The sequence below is a fragment of the Argentina anserina genome, chromosome 4 (genome assembly GCF_933775445.1).
Source record: "Argentina anserina chromosome 4, drPotAnse1.1, whole genome shotgun sequence".
In the NCBI taxonomy this organism is placed as follows: domain Eukaryota; kingdom Viridiplantae; phylum Streptophyta; class Magnoliopsida; order Rosales; family Rosaceae; genus Argentina; species Argentina anserina.
The window spans coordinates 17,900,606-17,920,513 of NC_065875.1; the positions used below are offsets into that span (position 1 = coordinate 17,900,606).

At 37.2% G+C, this 19,908-nt stretch overlaps 3 protein-coding genes across 3 annotated transcripts; 2 read left to right on the forward strand and 1 right to left on the reverse strand.

The window, feature by feature from the left end:
- The first annotated feature begins 5,810 nt into the window (after window positions 1-5,810).
- LOC126790372 (galactokinase) lies at window positions 5,811-9,765 on the forward strand. The gene is made up of 13 exons (XM_050516586.1): window positions 5,811-5,999; window positions 6,072-6,247; window positions 6,341-6,387; window positions 6,662-6,756; window positions 6,929-7,011; window positions 7,120-7,188; window positions 7,281-7,466; window positions 7,793-7,927; window positions 8,027-8,161; window positions 8,237-8,307; window positions 8,666-8,743; window positions 9,036-9,177; window positions 9,264-9,765. The coding sequence occupies exons 1-13, from the start codon at window positions 5,828-5,830 to the stop codon at window positions 9,372-9,374; spliced, it is 1,500 nt and encodes a 499-aa protein (XP_050372543.1). The 5' UTR covers window positions 5,811-5,827; the 3' UTR covers window positions 9,375-9,765.
- Window positions 9,766-14,051: 4,286 nt separating this feature from the next.
- Window positions 14,052-16,525, forward strand: LOC126790394 (uncharacterized). The gene is made up of 4 exons (XM_050516606.1): window positions 14,052-14,386; window positions 14,731-15,604; window positions 15,999-16,143; window positions 16,311-16,525. The coding sequence occupies exons 2-4, from the start codon at window positions 15,058-15,060 to the stop codon at window positions 16,369-16,371; spliced, it is 753 nt and encodes a 250-aa protein (XP_050372563.1). The 5' UTR covers window positions 14,052-14,386; window positions 14,731-15,057; the 3' UTR covers window positions 16,372-16,525.
- Window positions 16,526-17,720: 1,195 nt separating this feature from the next.
- On the reverse strand, window positions 17,721-18,519 carry LOC126790407 (cell wall / vacuolar inhibitor of fructosidase 1). The gene has a single exon (XM_050516624.1). It carries the CDS (start codon window positions 18,315-18,317, stop codon window positions 17,787-17,789), a length of 531 nt encoding a protein of 176 aa, XP_050372581.1. The 5' UTR covers window positions 18,318-18,519; the 3' UTR covers window positions 17,721-17,786.
- Between the last annotated feature and the right edge of the window lie 1,389 nt (window positions 18,520-19,908).

The following is a 19,908-nucleotide window of genomic DNA, read 5'->3' on the forward strand; positions in this document are numbered from 1 at the left end:
AGGGGCCTCAGACTAGCACAAAACGCAGCGTTGAACCTCCTCCCATTACACTCCAATCCAATCTGAAGGGGAGGTCACCGTACACCGACGTAACCATCAGTTTCCGCGACAACAACCACTAACGTGCGCGCCTCACTTCTCTAACTTCAATCAGGTCCACCAGATCTCCTTATTTTGCCGACGTGCGCACCTCACGTGTATCCTTTGACCTCCACCATGGCCGGTGTTATTCTTGGCTTAAGGAGATATGGTTCTGACCGATAAGAGGTTGGAACTGCGGAGTTAAAAACACTGAGGAAATGATGATGATGAGGAGAGGGCGTTTATGTTGAGGAAAGCTTAGAACAAAAGGGCGCCAAAATTAACACCAAAATGCAACCAACGCCACCATAGACTCCTAACTCGACTAAATGACTCAATACTACAACAATAAGAGCTAAGCAAAGTACAACTGCTGGTAAAACCATGTTAAGAACATCGCACAAAATGCTCCTATCAATGCTGAGAAAAGCTTAGAACAAGGGCGAAAGGCTAATGCACAGACGACGCTATATCGGAGAAGATGGTGGAGATGTAGGTTCCCATAGCAGTTTTTGGGTGCCCACATCAATTGTTTTTGGAAAATTTTGGTAGGTGTACATGAAGTTTTGGCCACTATGAATTTCAATACATTAATTACCAAAACATATTTTATTGTACATGAAGTTCCTAATTCGATCTAATTTCACTACACCACGTTAATAATGCTGTGAATCTGAAGGGGTAAATTAGTCTTAATAAATTCTTGCACTTGCAACCATCTCTCTCTCTCTACGAGACCTAAACACCTCCCACCACAAGCACCCCATCTCCACCGCATACCAACCAAATCTCAATATTCTCAGCCCTCCAAATCTTATATCACCTAGACATTGACTTCAATTCGATATGGAGATCAATAAAGATGACAACTCTCCTTCTTTAGGCTCGTTCTCATCTTTAGGGATGTTTCGTTATGTAATCTTCTGAACTTGAAATTTTAGGCTTTGAGTGCATCTTTATATCGTTCTTCCCTTTTAACATTGTTCTCATAAAATTGTTTAGAACATAGTTTCGGTATGTTGAAGCAAATTTGGGGTTTTTGGTACCTTTTTTTTCTTTTTTTCTAAAGCACCTAGGAGAATCTAGCTTTTGAAATATTTTCGAGTTTTTGGTGGCTTTGATGGTTTAATTCAATGATATGTTGGAGAACTTTGATGAAATGGTGTTGTAGATAAATTCTGCAGTGTTGCTGCATTGCGCCGGAGAGAGAGAGATATGTTGCTTCCTAGAGTGAGAGAGAGGTAGAGAATTGGGTGCCCCCCAAATTAAAAGAGAGAAGAGTCGAAATTGCCTTTCAAATTATGTCATGAAATACTCTAGTTAATGACATTAATGACGTCATGTACTAATAGTGGGTTAAAATTTTAAGTTCGTGTACTTATGTTTATGTTTTAAAACTTGAAGTAAAATTTAGTGACCTATATTTTATGCACTGTTTGTAAAAAAATTCCATTTTTTTCTATTTATATTTCTTTTTCTTTCTTTGTCACATTGTAGTCACACTACCTGTATTCTTAATAATGTTAGTGTGACTAGTAGTGTGACATGTAGTGTAGTTTATTAGTTTTCTAGTCACAGAAGTAGTGTGACTCATAATATGATGTCTAATGGTATGATTATCAGTGTGACTACTGATGTGACCCCTAGTGTGGCTATTGGTGTATTTACCAGTGTGACACTTGGTGTGACGCCTAGTGTGGCTATTGGTGTGACAACGTCAGTGTTGATATTAGGATTGTATTAGTTTATTTAAGAATTTTAAGATCACAAAACAACAAACAAATGTTTGTTATTTCTATCCGTTCTAATCTTCTTCATTTTTTTTCATATTTTATTCTTATCACAACATAGTAGAGCCCAGCCCGGCCCAAAATCGTGCCCATACTGTACTCAGGCCGGCCTATTTTTTATCGTGCTTGTCGATTTACTTAAATATTAAGCCCGACCTGGCCCACGGTCTAAGCTCATGTCTGGCCGGGTCAAGATGCGGGTCAGCCCGGTCCATTAGTATTATATGACACAATTAAAATAAAAAAATATTATAACAAACTACTCAAAACTACCAGACAACAATTTAACTTACAAATAACTCACTACTTAATTTGATAAATCAAATAAAGACCAAAATTTACAAATAAGTTGCCACATGTCATAAATTATTTTACTTTTTTACCCATCTTTAATCCATATTGTTTGCTACTATCAATTGAGAAGTTATCTACTACTGTTGATTATAAAATTAACTGCTACTGTCGAGTTAAAAACTATACGCTATTGTCGACTTAGAAGACACTTGCTACTATCGACTATGAATCTAACTGCTACTGTCAACTTGAAAGGTACCTGCTACTGTCAACTTGAAAGGTACTTGCTAATGTCGACTATAAATCTAGCTGCTACTGTCGACTGAGAATACTAACTGCTACTATGGTTTTTGGTGAGCAAAATTCAAAATTTCAAAATTTTTCAAAACATATGTAATATGGTACTTAAATGAAAGGCCATGACATAATGAACCACTTTATATATTGGCTCACCTCCAAATTTCCGGTGGTTTAAATTTGCCGAAAAAAAAACTAAAAAATGAGTAGAGAGAAATTTGGTAGATCTAGGAGTGACATTTGGTAATTTTCATGAAAATAAGGGTATTTTAAATATTTTTATAATAATTAATTAATCAGTTTTGTTTTACTTATTCTTTGGGCTTGGGCTTATGTCCTAATTTGTTTAAGAAACATGAAAATTGAGTTTTTAGTTAATTCAAATGTGGTCTAGTACCACTAAGTAATTATCTAAAAATATTATGTACGTAGAATATTTGTTTTATATAACTATTTAGAATAGTAAAATCAATAAAATACTACAACATATTTCATAATTTTATTTATAAAATATTACGTATGTCAAAACAATGATGGTTTTTTCACTACTTTGATAATATTTGTGAAATATTGTAGTTAAAATAATAAAATAATTAAGAGATTTTAAATTTAAAAGTCTAATATTTAAGTCTAATAATGATAATTGTTTAATATTGATATAATATAAAATTATGTGTTTAACGGACCGGCCTATGAATTTATCGTGCCCGGGCAGTGCCACGCTAAAAACAAGTCGGACCCGGCCCAAGCTTGGGCTTTTGGGCCCATTTGCCACCTCTACAACATAGTCACTTAAAACAGTCACAAATGATGTCACACTACCAGATACAATGACAGTCACAATGTCAATATTATATCTATCACTATGACAACCAGTGTGACATGCAATACTACAAGTGTGACAACACTACAACTACCAGTGTGACTACTGGTGTGACATAATTCCCAGGGCGCTAAGAGAAATTTGTAAATCCGCGAAATTATCTTAAAATTTAAAGGAGATCTGTATGAATATGCTTATAATGAAGAGAATAACTAGATTTATAAAGCCTTGGGCTCCAGTTTCGTCAAAAAACCTTGGAGCACCACCATGGACAACGACAACCCCTTGCAAGAGTTTCTCCGCCTTATACGGTTGCCGGTTCAGAGTGAGTATAGTATCAAATGGAAAAGAGAAGATAGATATTTCTAAATGTACCAACCACACCCAAATGTGTCTTTGAACGACAAAATTATGGTTGGAATTAGAAGAAGAAAAAAAAAGGAAGAGGAAAGTGTGAGAAATGACAAAACAGTCAAAAAAATAAATAAAAGAAGTGACTATTTTCAAATTTTGTTTAAAACTTGTTGACTTTTTATAATTTCCATTTAAATGAGATGACCGTCTTATAATTGGATTTTTTATTGATCTTTTTATAATTTAAGTTAACATTTGGTACTTATATATAATTTGTCCTTGAATTAAAACCGATGTTGCTGTGCCGGCCACTGACCATAAGAAGCAACAAAATAGACATTAAAATTGGTGTGTCGATTTTTTTAACTTTTTAAACATCGGCACAACATTGCTTAAACAACAAATTATGGTGCCGTTGTTTTTTTTTCTACTTTTATAAAAAAAACCAATGTTGTTGTGTCGTGAATTGAATTAACTATGAATTAAAACAGTTATGTGTTATCATATTTGGTATATAATTAATTTTTAGAAAATGTTCTTATAATATACATTTTTTATTTTTACGTGTTTTCTATGACATTAGCTTTTAAAAGCAAACATGGGCTTGCTTCTAATTTCTACTTCTAATGACCCGTAATTTTGAATAAAAAAAAGCTTTTATTTGATCTACCAAACGACAATACAAAAATTTAAAAGTTTATATTAAAGCTAATTATTTAAAAACAAAGTTATACGGAATTAGGCCTAAAAATTGAATTATGCAAGTCGCTTAAGTATCTTCTATAAGGTGCAAGTCGCTTCATCTTGACTGGTCAACTTATTCAAGTCCATAGATCCATATTCTCAGAGGTTGATGGTTTCCAAATATGGAGAAACTAGAGCTCCCGCCACCGTTCCTCCACAAAGCCATTGTAAGAACTAAGAACCTGAGACAATTTAGAATTTGGACTAAGAAATACTCTTTGAGTCTTGACTGATGGAATGCTGAATTATATGCAGATCATATGAATACATTTATAATAATCGATACTTGAAAATAATTTTGATGGAGTTAGTGAAAATTAATCTCATCATGAGTTGAGCAACAAAAGCTTAAAAAAAAGCATTTAAAGTAAATGATGTACAAATTATTCATTCTATAAATAAAAAGCACAAGCTAGATTTGATTACCAAAGGTTTTGCTGCTTATTATTGTCAGCATTATTAAAATTGAATCCTTCAATCCATGAAAATATTTCTTTGATTCCGTTGAACTATGTTTCATGTCCTGGGAATTATAAATATTGTTGTGAACTTTCACAATTTAATTTGCTTGATTTCTGTTGAAATGCCTCACGAAAGAGTGAGTCTTGTATTCTGCTTCCTGGGGGTTGTTTAGAAGCTTTTCCTCCCAAAGTTGTTGAAGCCTTTGAACCGGCTTGAGAAGAAAGCTTGAACAGAATCGTCGCCCAAAAGCTATCTGGGATTCAGTACCAGCTTTGGATGTCTCTGGGAAATTTGATGCGAGGACGACGAAGACGATGTCTCTGGGACTTGATTAGTACCATCTCTATCTGCTCAAGATGACGACGACGACGACGAAGAATCTCTCTCTTAGAGAGGAGGGTAAAAGAGGGAAAAATTGTTCATAGAAGACAGTGGGAAACCAGGTGTCACAAGCACACTCGACACCGAAAAAATGAAAGGCGCATAGAATCCGTTTCCGTCTCTCAATGAAAAGAGAAAGAATCCCATGTCGGAATTTATTCCCTCTCCAAACTTCCGTGACCCCGTTTGAATGAATCCCTTTACGTGTCCGTCACCCACAACCATACGTGTCACCCCCTCCCTCCGTCCTCGGTAAATCCCACGCTTTAAAAGACAACAATTTACTTTTACAGCGCCGTAACCGCATCCAAACCCGGATAAAACCCATTATAACCGGCACAGTACAACTCAAACTCTTTCACTAAAATTATCCTAATCAAGATCAGAACAGATAAACCCCTGATCCTAATCGGCGGTTAATTCCTAAACCGGGCCTGATTACTCCGTTAAAGCCCAGACTAAAATAGTATAAAAAATAACGTCGTCGTCACCCCTGTCATCATCGTCATCTGGAACTGTGCTTTTTTACAGAGAGAGAGAGTGTGTGTGATTGAAAAATTATTATATAAAGAAGAATCAGTTATCTGAGAGAAGGTAGTTGATGGCACAGATGACGAGGCACGAAGAACTTCCGATCCCAATTCTCTCGGCGCTCGATCAAGTCTACGGCGAGTCGTCGCAGCTCGAGGAGGCTGAGCTCCGCTTCCACCGCCTCAAGACTACCTTCCACAAGGTCTTCGGTCACCCTCCTCAACTCTCCGCTCGCTCTCCAGGTGAAGTTTAGTTATAAGTTTGATTTTGAATTTGATGATGGGATTTTGATTTCTGTGAGTGGAGTTTTGCAGGGAGAGTGAACTTGATCGGAGAGCACATAGATTATGAGGGGTACTCGGTGTTGCCGATGGCGATAAGGCAGGACACGATTGTGGCGATCAGGAGGAATGAAGGGGAGAAGGTTCTGAGGATTGCGAATGTTAATGATAAGTATGATATGTGTACTTACCCTGCTGATCCTGACCAGGTTCGGTGCATTTGGATTTTGACGATTCCTGTTAATTTTGAAGTTGATGTTTGAGCCTCATGAGGTTGATTTTATATATATATTTTTTGATAGGAAATTGACTTGAAGAATCACAAATGGGGACATTATTTCATATGTGGGTGAGAAATCGAGACTTTGATTGGTTGCTGTTTTGATGCTCTGTTATCAATTTTGATCTTAGGAAGTAGTTTGCGTAACTGGAACGAATGGAATTTTGATCTGCTTCGAGTTTAATCGAGTGTTCATATGAGTCGATGCTACACATTTGTTTACTGATTTAATTGTGTTCTCTATATCTGTATATTGGCTGGTTGTACTTTTGACTTATACCTTACGATAATTGGTTGACTTTGTATAATTGCATATTAGAAACTGACTGTTTGCATTCTTCAGGTACAAAGGCTTCTATGAGTTTGCCAGATCCCGAGGAATAGATCTTGGTGCACCAGTGGGACTTGATGTCCTTATTGATGGAACAGTTCCTACAGGTGAAGTTCTTATCCATCTACGATACAATAGTGTCAGTTACCTTTGTATATGATTGTCTTTTCATGTATTAGATAAACTCTGTATTATCAATTAGGTTTGTATAAAAATGTCTATACATATGGTGGAGATTTCCAGACAGTGTTTGTTCACTCATTTATTGGTGTTTTATAGGTTCTGGACTATCAAGCTCTGCTGCATTAGTTTGTGCTTCTACAATTGCTATTATGGCTGCTTTTGAGCAGAATTTCCCCAAGGTATACTGCCTGTACCAATATTTTATTGACTACATAGCTAATGTACTTCAGGGGACATCTTGAGTGGAGTACTTGTTTGAATGCCTGACATTCTTTTCTTGTGAACAGAAAGATATTGCTCAACTTACATGTGAGTGTGAGCGACACATTGGTACACAATCTGGTGGAATGGATCAGGTGATTAATGATTTTCTTGTTGCCACCCCCAGATAACTTTGGAATTGAATACATATGTAGTTGTAGTGTCCTAATATTGATTCACTATGCAGGCCATCTCGGTAATGGCTAAGCCTGGGTTTGCAGAACTAATTGACTTCAACCCTATTCGTGCTACTGATGTGCAACTTCCAGCTGGCGGAACTTTTGTTGTAGCTCATTCCTTGGCAGAATCTCAGAAAGCAGTAACTGCTGCTACCAATTATAATAACAGAGTTGTTGAATGTCGTTTAGCTTCGGTAAATTTGATTTCTATTGTAGCATCCACGACTTTTTATATGTGTTTTAACATGGGATCTGCTCAAAATGAGCATTTTAGTGTAAATTTGTTGAGGTCGAGACAGTGTGTCTAATATTCTTCTTTTTTCTCCCTGAGACGTTTAGCGGGGAGTTAGAATACGGGTGGGCGGGCTTCATTACCACCTGTCCGGCAGGTCTTAAATCGGCTTTGTTAATTAGGCTCTTGAAACTAACATTTTTTTTATTTGGGAAGACGGATTGAACAGAAGGCTTTGATGGCTTCCCAGATTCTCTTCTCACACAGTGATCTTGTAATTTACTGCAGATTCTGCTTGCTATAAAGTTGAGAATGAAGCCACAAGATGCAATCTCAAATGTCAAAACTCTTTCTGATGTTGAAGGGTTGTGTATATCATATGCTAGTACCCATGGGTCTTCAGATCCTAACATAGCTGTAAAGGTATATTTGCCCACATTTTTGGTTATCACTACCCAGATAGTGGTTGGTGCATGTAGTTTGTACATGCAGTTCATAATATCACTTTCACCTTTGTCACAGGAACTGTTGAAGGAAGAACCTTATACAGTTGATGAAATTGAGAAAATCACTGGGGAAAATCTAGAGTCTGTCTTTCGAAATTCTGCATCTTCGCTGGATGTGTTGAAGGCTGCAAAACACTTCAAGTTATATCAGGTACTTTTTCTGTCGTCTTTCCAATCAGTCAAATTTATTGATTTTTTTTTAGTCTAACAAAGGCTAATTTACCAGAGAGCCTCTCACGTATACTCTGAAGCTAAGCGGGTTCATGCATTCAAGGACACTGTATCATCAGATTTAAGGTATTTCTATCGGTGAATTTCAGGCTCTTAATGGTTGGAATAATCTTTATTCTCTTAGAGGTTGAACCCAAAAAAGAATATGTAGGGATCTTAGATCTATTGGAAAATAAAAATGTGTACTTCACATGTTGCTGTAGTATGTTTTGATGGTCACTACGAAATGTAGATGCTCCTTTGAAGCATGATACAAGTGTTCTGTATAATCATTTTGCATCAAATTGTGTCAAGTCTTCCTTTTGCATTTTGCGTATATAGTTATGATATATTACCATTTGCATTGTTGCCTTGTGCTTTCAAGATGGATTTTGTGTGCTGTACCACAATCCAAGGTTCTTATAATGATGTTGTGTATTTGCAGTGATGAGGGTAAGCTGAAGAATCTTGGTGATCTTATGAATGCAAGCCATCATAGCTGCAGTGTTTTATATGAGTGCAGGTATGTTTCAATAGAAATACATGCAGTTATGACTGTGTGTGACAATGAACTGCATATATGATTAAGCCCGGAAACATTGGTGGAGTTGCAATTCAAATGCAGCTATAAGTTCCTAGACCTAAAAATAAACTGTTTTGAATATGAAATTGGTAAACCTTTTCTTATTGCCGCTTGAAAGCCAACGAATCATCCTTGTTGTGTTAGCTTCTAGATATAGTTTAGTTTAGCCAACATTTCTTTTTAGGTAACTGCTAATTTAATTTACTAATAGCACTTTGTTTCACTTGATTAGTTGTCCGGAGTTGGAAGAACTTGTGGATATTTGTAGAGGGAATGGTGCTCTTGGGGCAAGGCTGACAGGCGCTGGATGGGGTGGCTGTGCAGTTGCTTTGGTTAAAGACAGTATTGTCCCACAATTCATCCTTAATTTAAAGGTAAATCATCGCCGGGCTATACTTTCCACCACTACATTTGAGTTGTTAGGGTACATAAGTGCTTATGATTCTTTCAATCTTATCAGGAACGGTTCTACCAGCCAAGAATTCATAGAGGTGTCATAAACAATAACGATCTCGGCTTGTATGTTTTTGCTTCCAAGCCTTCTAGTGGTGCTGCTATCATCAAGTTTTAGCGCATCTCAACTGGTTCACCTCTTTGTGAGGACTGCCCATGCTCCCGTCCTGATGATTTAGCTTAATTTATGCCCTCAAATTGTATGAGAATAAACCTGCTGCTCTTCGGTACACGGAGCTATGCTATGCTATTCGTCTCGCAGTTAATGTACCCAATACTGGGATCATCAGTTTCCCTCGTGAAGATTATGGAGCTTGTGATGTGTTTTCTGTAAATTTTAGCCATTTGATTTTACAGATTCACGATCGAAATTAGGAGACTTCTTCAGAATCTGAATTGTTCATAGCTATTATAAAGAAGAACACATAGAATTATAGAAATAGGAGATGACATGTACGACTTGATTGCTGGCACTCAGTGAAGTGTAGTAAAAAGTTTCAGTGTCACCGCAGCACAACGTGTCAATATCTAATGATCTATCATTTTAATCATAATTTGACATGTAAGATTTAATTAGAAAAAATTATATTTAAGTTATTTTGTAAAAGACTATTTTGAGTTTTTTTTTTCTAAAATTACCTAAAACCCTACATCATAGGATCCTAAACTCTAAATCACTAAATTCTAAAATCAAAATTTTAATTTAAAAATATCAATACCTATGAAGATTATTTTATAAATAATAAAAATGTATTAAATTACATGTAATAAATCTATGTGTTGAAATCTATTAAGTAATGAGGACTACTAGTAATTGATACGTGGTATTAGGGTAGCACGTAAATTTTTTAGAAAATATGAATATGCAGAGGACGTGACGTGTCCCATATCGGGGGTCCAGACTCATATGCAGGAATGTGAGCATGGATGGATAGTCTAATTTAATCCCCAAGAATCTTATCATGGTCCCATCTCATTAAACACACTCGTGCCTTCATATCATTTCATGCTTCTTTAACCAATGCCAGCTCATGAAGAGAAAAACAATTCCAAGTCCATACACTCGGGCAGGAACTGAGATCGGAGGACATATCACTTCTGTCTCTTGTTCATGCGTTTCCAATTCATAAATGAGTGTTGCTAAATATACCTAAATTTCGTAAGTGTACCCAACTATTATGATATTTAAAATTAATCTCAACAAATTTTCCTACAATATCATTTACATGTACCCAGCAAAACTAGTGGAACTGGCGAACAACAATGAGAGGAAGATGAGATTACAACTGTTATGGAAGAAGCAAGAAGGAATTCATGCATGTCATTAATTATCAAGTCTTTTTATTACGACTGAGTGATTGAAACTTCCAATTTAAATCATTAGCCTAAAGTACTTTTTGTTGTCAAGAGACCTTATCTGTAAATGCTCTAAATAAATTGCTTTTTTCTTCCGAGCATTAGATTGAGAGAGCACGCATAGATCAGGAGGCATGAAATTCAAGTTATAAGAAGACATAACGAAAGAAAAGAGGAATAGTCACAGAATGTTGCCTTTGACTCACAGATTATTGTAGAGAACATCTTTAATTACCAACGTTCACAGAATATGTCAAGGTCTCATGGACTCATAGTTCTCGTCTTGAAGAGTGACGTTGGTGAAGACGTTGAACAAGGATGAGAAATATAATGAATTATCAATTGCGAAGGGAGAGCCTATGCAGCAAGCCAACAACGATGGGATTCGTGGCCGGAGGTTACAGCGTTGATTTTGCTGGGTTTGATAATCAAGGGTATTATTGGAAAGTTGTTGAGTCTACTAAGACATTTACTGAGTGCATTCAAAAGCATCCTTCATAAATTCACTTCATCTCTATCTCAATCATTGATCGGTGCACAATAAAAAACATCTTTAAATTCAGATGAGATGTACGAAATCGGAACAGCAAAATTAACTCATTTAAACGAGATGCAACTAAATTAGAATTTTACTTTCAGTTATCGTTAAAATCAATATGAGACATATGAGAGTTCTAAACCTCGACAAACATCATGGGTTGGTCGATCTAAAGCATTTTATCAGTCCATAAGTCAATTATCTCGCATCTGGCCGGCATGAAACATGATCACTATATTTTGATGCTTTAGGGTGTCAGCCTCTTGACTGTGTTATCTAAGCTTGTACCTATCCACAATCCATATTTCATTGCTAACTAAAGAAACTTGCATCATCAGTTTTATAAGCTTATTGATCATGTCATATACAAATCCAAAGCCTCTAACTAACTCCAACAAAATAACAAATACTTCAATCAATCAGTGTAGATAAACTAGTAAACTACTACAACACAGGCTTTCAAACAAAACAGAAGCCTGAAACTCAACCTAACTTCAAAACAAACACTTGAATCAACCACTACAGATGAAGTGGCTTCGTAACCAATTAAATTAAGGTATACCATGGATTTTATCTGAGCATTTCGATCAACACTACATACCGTAATTAACATTTAGATAAAATCTTTTTATAAATTCAGTAATGAGAAAACTATCGATGTAAATTGCAGAACGATAATTCGAAGATATGTGTTTGTCTAAATCCAAATATAAATGCATGCACCACCGAGAGAAACACAAAATCTAATAATACAAATTCTGCTAATCGAATCATCATCAGCATCAACTTCCTATTATTAAGCACAAAAAGAAGCAAATCAACTTCATGCATAAATATGTGGACTCCCACACAAGTTTCCCACCAACAGAGCAGCTAAGAACCCTAAAATCAATTTTACCAATAGATATAAAGATCTCATACCAATTTATTCACGTGGAATGTGGTGGTGAGTGGGTATGTGAGTTTGGACCTACGCCGTCAATTTCCTCTTTTATGTTCATGCAGGTCTGGTCACAGAGATTTTGAAAAATATGGAAGGGAGAGGAGGAGCAGTAATTTGGAGTCACAATCCAGCGAGACAATGACTATTCTCGTCTTGAACAATAGGATCGTGGATAGAGACCATGGTGTGTTCATTGACAAGGTTTCTTGGACCAATTTCGTTTATAGAGAAACATTTTTCGGGAGTGGATTATTGTTGTAGAACCAATATATGTGATTCACGAAAGTGAAGAGAAATGCTAGCTAGTTTACATGAAATTTGAGAAACAAGAAAGAGTGCTCGTTGATAGTGTGTTCTTTTTTTTCCTTTGGTGAAAGCAATTTTGAGAGGGACATTATTCCTTTGATGGGATAGAAGGACATGGAAATTTAATGGATTTGTCATTGAGTTAGTTATTGACCATTAGGATAAGAATCAATTAGGCAGTTATTTCGTTGCAAGGATACTATGATAAGAAAATTGTCAACAAAATTGATAGAGCTTAGTAGGATTAATATGGAGCAAAGGTTCTTTACGAGTAGTTTCGTAATTGACAGTATTATCTGGCTAAAAGATAAGGTAATTTTCATTCCCACAACTATGTACATCATATCATGACAAATTATGGAATGATAATTACAAAAATACAATCACCTACTACAGTAGACTCTAAATGAGCTTTGTATAAACTGAAATGGATGATTTATCATTGAATCTTGATAATAAAAAAGAGATTTATCGTTGAATCATTGTAGTTACAAGTTAAATTAGAACTTTTCGAGCATATGCATGTAACCAACTCTACTAAAAACAAATTATGGAATGATAATTACAAAAATACAATCACCTACTACAGTAGACTCTAAATGAGCTTTATATAAACTGAAATGGATGATTTATCATTGAATCTTGATGATAAAATAAGAGATTTATCGTTGAATCATTGTAGTTACAAGTTAAATTAGAACTTTCGAGCATATGCATGTAACCAATTCTACTAAAAAGCCTGTCATAAACTTCAAGATTTTTAAGTTATTGGCTCCACGATGGTTTGGAGTTGCCAAATGTATTTGGTACCTGAAACTTGATTGAGTCCTAGATTCGGTTATTCCATATATTTTAATATGCAATTGGAAGAGAAATATTTGACATGGCAATATGTTGCGTAAAACTTCACTAATTCCTTTCCAAAGAGGTGAATATTGATAAGGATAACCTTACAGAGGGAGTTCTCTTCCTAAATTTACTTCTCTTTTCCGTTGTTGCCTTCGTTTCATAATAACATTACTTGCAGGGAATTAGTATGTCAGCAATTACAGCGGCATCATTGTGTTTCTATTAGAAACCGAGATACAAGGATTCTTACTAAAATTAGTTTTATTGTTGCTTTGTTTGTTACAAGTTCTCTCTTCGTAAACCAGCATTACTTGCGGCCGTTAGTCATGTTCTCATGTATAACAGTCACTATTATAATTTTGTTTAAGCTAAGGTGAATATTAGATGCATAATTTGACTGCATCCACATTGAAATTGCCCAACATAAACCAAACTTACGTAGCAACTAAAAGTGCATATTCCAACAATTCCAATCTAACCGTAGGTTATTCAATTTCAACATATTCATTCTCAATATGACCATAATGACCATAGGCTTTGCGTTTCTATAAGTATATTCCAAATTTTCAATCCATCATACAGCATATACCATAGACCATAGACCATAAAGACAATATAAAATTAGTTAATTCCTCACAACCCACAAAAGACCATCAGGCCAACCTTAATTGGCCGATTCCAATATATATAAGCCAAAATCAAACACACCGCATTTCAAATAAGAAAACCAAAACAAAGAAAAAACCGAACATAAAAAACCCCATCAAAGTCGAAGAAGACTTGGAAATGCCACCTTGCCCTGTGTCGGTGAAGCTTCTTCTTCCTTAGTTCCCAACAGACCTCAGATTCCCACCATTTGCGGTTGCTCTTTTTTTTTTTTTATCAATATCCGGCGAAGATATAGCTCTCATCTGCCCATTTTTAAACAAAAACCCAAAATCAAAATCTCCATTATTGAACTTGAATCAATCCCACTTTCCCCTGAAACCCCTCGTGACCATTCACTCACACCCTCTTCTTCTTCCTCTTCTCTTAAATTAGCTATCTCCCCAATCTTCCATATTTGACGCTTCCCTTGCTTCGCTGTAAAGGCTCTCTCTCCGCATCGGATCTGGGATTTTCTCGCTTCCATTTGAAGGTTTCTTTCTCATCTCCGTTTTTCTAATACTTAAACAAGGTGTTGGTTATTGGGTTGTCTTTAGTTTTCTTTAAAGAATGCTGCTTTACCTGTGATGCGTATTAAAGGGTTGGTTTTTGTTCTGGAAAGTTTTCAACTCTAAGTTTTTTTGGGTTTTGCTTTGATTTACAATCTTGTTCGTATTTCTAGCTCTATGTTGGTGTGCTGAACATGTGAAAGGTGCATTATTTGTTTTTGGGTGATGAAGTTTGTTTCTTGATTATCTACGCGTTTTGTGTGTATATTTTTCGTTGTTTTTTGCTTGTGTAGGTGTTAATGGTTTGAGTGGTTTTGGTGATTGACAGGGGGACGAGGGAAAGAAAGGAGGGAGCTTCGTGTTTAGATAACCATTATTGGTTGGGGAAAGCGGTGCCAGAGCCGTGCAGAGCAAGGTAGACTGCAATGAATGAAGCTGTCTTCGATTCGATCGCAAGTTTTAAAAATTAAAACTGGAAAGTGTTGTCTACTTGATGAAGCTAGATATATTTGTGGTCAAGTTTCACCTGTGAAGTCAAGTATATATAGAGAAAAGGTGGTTTTGTGTGATGGGTTGAGTAGGGAGATTCAAATTTGGGATTATTGGGAGCCTGGAGAGGGAATTGAGAATTTTGACTTGGGTTTTGTTGGTTGTTATGGATCATAAGGGTCGGAGAGATAAAGATTTTGAAATTGATCTTGAAAGTGGGTTGGTAGTTAGTGAAGAGGATTCAAGTGATAGCTCGGTTTCAAGTGTCAAAAAACAGACAAAGACACTGCTGGCAAAGGTGTATGGCGGCTTTTCAGATGGATCAGTTAATACTGAAGATAGGGTCGGTTTTTGTGGCAATGGTTTCAACTCCAATGGGGTCTGCCCGGAGAATTTGAAGTTGGCAACAAACAAGACGGTGGAGGGAAATGGTGGTAAGAATCATGAAGAGAAGACTCGGCAGAAAGATAAGCGAAAAAAAACGAGCAATAAAAAACCTCCTAAACCTCCCAGACCTCCAAGAGGCCCTTCTTTGGATGCTGCTGACCAGAAGCTAATTAAGGAGCTCTCTGAGATTGCAATGTGGAAACGTGCAAGGGTTGAGAGGATGAAAGCCTTGAAGAAGATGAAAGCTGCCAAGGCGTCATCATCCAACAGCAATGTATATGCTATGGTGTTCACGATTCTCTTTTGCGTAGTGCTAATCTTCCAAGGTAATATCTTCTGTCATTGAGCTTGAGTTTCATTTATTGAACTAATACCGGTCGCCTCTTTTGCAATTAGTTTTTAGGCAGAACAGAAAAAGTGTCATCTCGTGTTAATTAGTTAGGAAGTGAGAACTATGTATCACTTTAAACTTTCCAAACTGAACAAGAAGCAATTTTAGATGGGATAGATGCATTGATCTATCATTTCTTCTTGTCAGTCCTGAAAAATAAGTTTTTACATAGCATGTCGCCTTGTTGTAGTCAACACATAGTATATGCCTTCATCATGTCTTTAACAGTTATATCTAGCCCATGACTTCCTATATCTTCCATCTTTTGTGGGTGTTTCTTTGGTGATGGACTGATGGTCAATTCACGTTCTTTCGCCATTTTTGTGCAGGAATTTCATCTAGCAGAAGCTCAACTACAGGCTTTGAGGGATCTCCTTTGTCTTCAGGAAGAATGGAGGGTAGTTTGATCTCGATTCAGTTCTACCCAAATCCGTCATCAAATGCCCTGAGTGGACCTCGTTTTGAGTCTCTGAAGTATGTGAAAATCATCTTAGCTTGAAATATCCATGTCAGAAATTGCTTTAATTTGTCTATTGCATCTTCATAGGTAGGAAAATAGTGGATTACTCATACTATATATATTCTTGGACTTGTGAAATGTGTTAGTTAGGTTCTAAAATAAACTTTATTACACCTTGCAGTATGGTGGAGCAAGTTGCTGGTTCGGATCAGCAGGAGAAGCTTAAAAGATGGGCACGATGATATACTAATATTGTTGCCTAGTCGTCTCTGCTGAAGAGCAATTTTCGCTGATGCTTTGGATCATGGAGGCCATTGTTGCTTGCACATTTTGTATGCATCTACTGACTGATCATGCCGGGTAGTTTATCCCCTCCTTGTACATTAAAATGTAAATATTGGGGGGGGGGGGGGGGGGGGGGAGAGAGAGAGAGAGAGAGAGAGAGAGAGAGAGAGATTTACTGTGTTTTGAATGCGCACTTTGCAAATAAGGTTATCCGTTTAATTTCCAAATTTTGGAATTTGAGGTTATCTCCAGAGCCGAGAGAAAAGAAACCCCCTTCATAAACCTGTAGGAAATCTAGTCACCCAACCCCACCCACTTTGATTTTCATTTTGGTTTGAAACGATTGCCAGTTGATAATATACAATGTATATGCAGCATTCGTTCTATATGCCATTTTCCTGCAATGAAATTTTGGTGAGTTATGTAGGGGTTCCTAACTACGGAAATAATCTGTGGCTAGAAACTGTTTTCGCTGGTTTTCTTATCTGGTTATGCTGCACCAATTGGGGCATTCCCCGGTGATCCTTAATTTTTTATCATCTTAATCTATACGAAAATGCTTTGACCGGATTGTGCTTCCAACACTTCCATGCATAGGCTTTAACAGTTTAAGATGTGATCTCACATGGTTTTGGCTTATGGTTGTAGAATTGTAGTCATCGTACATAATTGATTCATGAAGATTGAGAGTCGAGAATAGACCACCCCATGTCACCTGTCTTCCTAGAATGCTCATTGTATGTAATTATATATGAATGACCCCCGCCCCAATTTATCACAAGCAAACATGTACCTCACATGCATACATTAAGCAGTCTCATCTTTCCAACAGTTTTCAGCTGCTAGAACTTAGTAGATGCAAACCACAAAAAGGGATAATGTTCCTTCAAGATTTAAGGAGATGAGATTGTGATATTCAAGTTCCAAATTGGTAATGAAGTTTGTGTCTTTCTGGAACAAGCTAACTTCTGCCGGCACTTCAATTTGAAGCCTTGAGTTGTTACAATTCCGGCAACCATATGCTAAACCAAAATGCTTAACCCTAAACAAAGAAATGCCGCTGTTTTGAAGTGAGGAAAATAGATACATAATCCTCTATCATACATTTTTGGATCCTTTTTTAACAAGAAAATTATTGACAAGGTTGATATGGCCCCAGATACAAATCCCAAGCGACCCTTTAGAAAACAGTTACACAGGTCCACAGTAGCACATCTTAGAGATCAGAAACTTCAATTTTAGTGGCTGAAAATCATGCTACAAGTACATATATATATATATATATATATATATATATATATATATCTATATATCTGGACTAAGATTACACGATCAAAGAAATAAATAGTAGTAAGTACATGATAGCCGAAAATCATCCCTGCACTAAATTGATAATAGCCACAGCCACCTGAGAGAGGCAGCTCACAAGAGTGTTCCTATCTGTCAGCGGCGACTTGGTTGTTCCGGAGAACCCCTTCTCACAAGCCTGAGCTTCCTTTGCAGCATCAGAAATGCCATAGTTGGCAAACCCATAATGGCCATTGCTGAGTGCATCAATTGACTCTGGGAGAGTGTACTTGACAACTGGAATGTACAACTCTGCACAGTTTGCCAAAGGCTTCTGAATATCTGCTTCTGGGGATTGCTTGAGCAGGCCATGGATGTAATCCAGTGTATCAGTTGCATTGGAGAGAACAAGATCAGCTATTATGTGAGCCAGGCCTGCAGTGTCTGAGTTTGAGCTCTGAGGGCTTGATTGGAGAGATGAGAGACATATGTCATAGTAGGGTGTCTTCTTGCAAGTTTTGGATATTAGATCACTGCTTTCAGTGCTTTGAGATTGGGTTTGCACAGTGAGGAAAACAAGAACGAGAAGAAGAAGGGTTTGGATTGAGTAGTTCATTCTCTGGGAGTTCAAGAATGGGAAGGAGGAAAACTGGAGAAGTTGAACTGGGCTTTGTTTGGTTTATCTGATTCTTGTGGTAGATGAACATTATATATATGCAAACTCTATGTACTTCCACTTTGTGCATTGCCAAGAAAACCCATGTGCTGTGAGCTTGAATTGCGTCTTCGTTTTGATTTTGTGTTCACATGACTAAAGGTTAGAATCTGCATCAAATTAATTTGTGAAGATCCTATCTTGTGAGAATAATGGGAAAAATTGAAAGGGAAGTTGGATATATTGTAATCAATGGAGATGAACTTGGACAAAGAGGAAGGTAAAACAAGAAGCAGAAAAAACCAGAAACTAAGAAACAAAGGTGGGAAGCAAAAGTAAACCATTGGACCGGGTAGGCCGTACGTTCTTGTCAAGAGGTGGAAGCCTTGAAGAAGACCCTTGTGGAATCATTCTTGTGACGTGTGGACAAGAAACAGATCACACTGGTTGTTAGACTCGAGTATTATACACATTCTTGGTATAGTTTTGATCGTATCATGCTACATCCATACAGATTACTAATGAATATTAAGGCTTCGTGTGATGAACAAAGACAATGCGAGTGTTGGCTTAAGATATGATGAGCACAGAAAGATGGGATCTTTGGTGGGAAGGAGATATTGAAGCATGAAGATGAGCTTATTCCATACACAGCCCGTGTATATGCACGGGTCAAAAAAGCTAACTAGGCACTCAACAATTGGGGAGACGGCCAAAAGTCATCCCGTTAATGGATTGTTACAAACCATTAACTTAAGTTTTTACCATAGTGGTTTGATACAACCCCTTCTCTCAACCACTCCATCTTCTTCCTATCGTCATTCGTCACCCACCTTATCCTTCTATATCTCCTCCGCCGTCTTCAATCCTCTGCCATCAGGGTCTAACCCACCTTTCTCCATCAAATTTCAATTGGATTTTCTTCTTCTCCTCCCCCAAATCTCCCATCTCAATCTCAAAGTCCATCCCCACCTCACCTCTCCCAGAATCCTATATCAAAACATCACTCGAAGATTTTCATACCCAATTCGAAATCTTGGTCGATAAGCTCTTCTTACCGCCGGAGACCGATCCCCTGAGCACCGGAATATTGATGGGGTCAAATATTTTGCAGCGCAAGTATGCTAGGGATGCACATATGGCTCACGCAGTGTGAGGACTGAGGATTGCCCCGCGAATCCTCTATCGACAGTCGAATGGAGGTCGTTATTTGGTCCCAATATTGAATGGAGGATTGCCCCGTTCTCCTTTCTATGTTTTCCTCCGCCGTGACCTCTCGAGCTCCAGCGAGATCTACCCTTGAACCCAAGCGACAGAATGAACTCGATGAGGACCCACGAACCAATGACCAATCTATCAAAGAAAACAGATTCTTCTCTTTACATCACCAGACCCTAACTCCGTCGACTTGGTGTTAAAAAAAAAGAGTAAAACGACCATTTACTGTTTTGCCACGCGGCAACTTGAACGGTCCAGACGCCCCGTGTATAAACACGGGCCGTGTACTGAATAATTTTCGGAAGATTTGGATGCATTTGATTTTTATTCTTTG

Bases quoted from the DNA above. Each gene is read 5' to 3' on its own strand.
- LOC126790394 (XM_050516606.1), top strand. From the start codon at position 15,058: ATGGATCATAAGGGTCGGAGAGATAAAGATTTTGAAATTGATCTTGAA. The intron at 15,605-15,998 runs GTAATATCTTCT...ATTTTTGTGCAG, and splicing joins CGTAGTGCTAATCTTCCAAG to GAATTTCATCTAGCAGAAGC. The intron at 16,144-16,310 runs GTATGTGAAAAT...TACACCTTGCAG, and splicing joins CCTCGTTTTGAGTCTCTGAA to TATGGTGGAGCAAGTTGCTG.
- LOC126790407 (XM_050516624.1), bottom strand. From the start codon at position 18,317: ATGAACTACTCAATCCAAACCCTTCTTCTTCTCGTTCTTGTTTTCCTC.
- LOC126790372 (XM_050516586.1), top strand. From the start codon at position 5,828: ATGGCACAGATGACGAGGCACGAAGAACTTCCGATCCCAATTCTCTCG. The intron at 6,248-6,340 runs GTTCGGTGCATT...ATTTTTTGATAG, and splicing joins ACCCTGCTGATCCTGACCAG to GAAATTGACTTGAAGAATCA. The intron at 9,178-9,263 runs GTAAATCATCGC...CAATCTTATCAG, and splicing joins AATTCATCCTTAATTTAAAG to GAACGGTTCTACCAGCCAAG.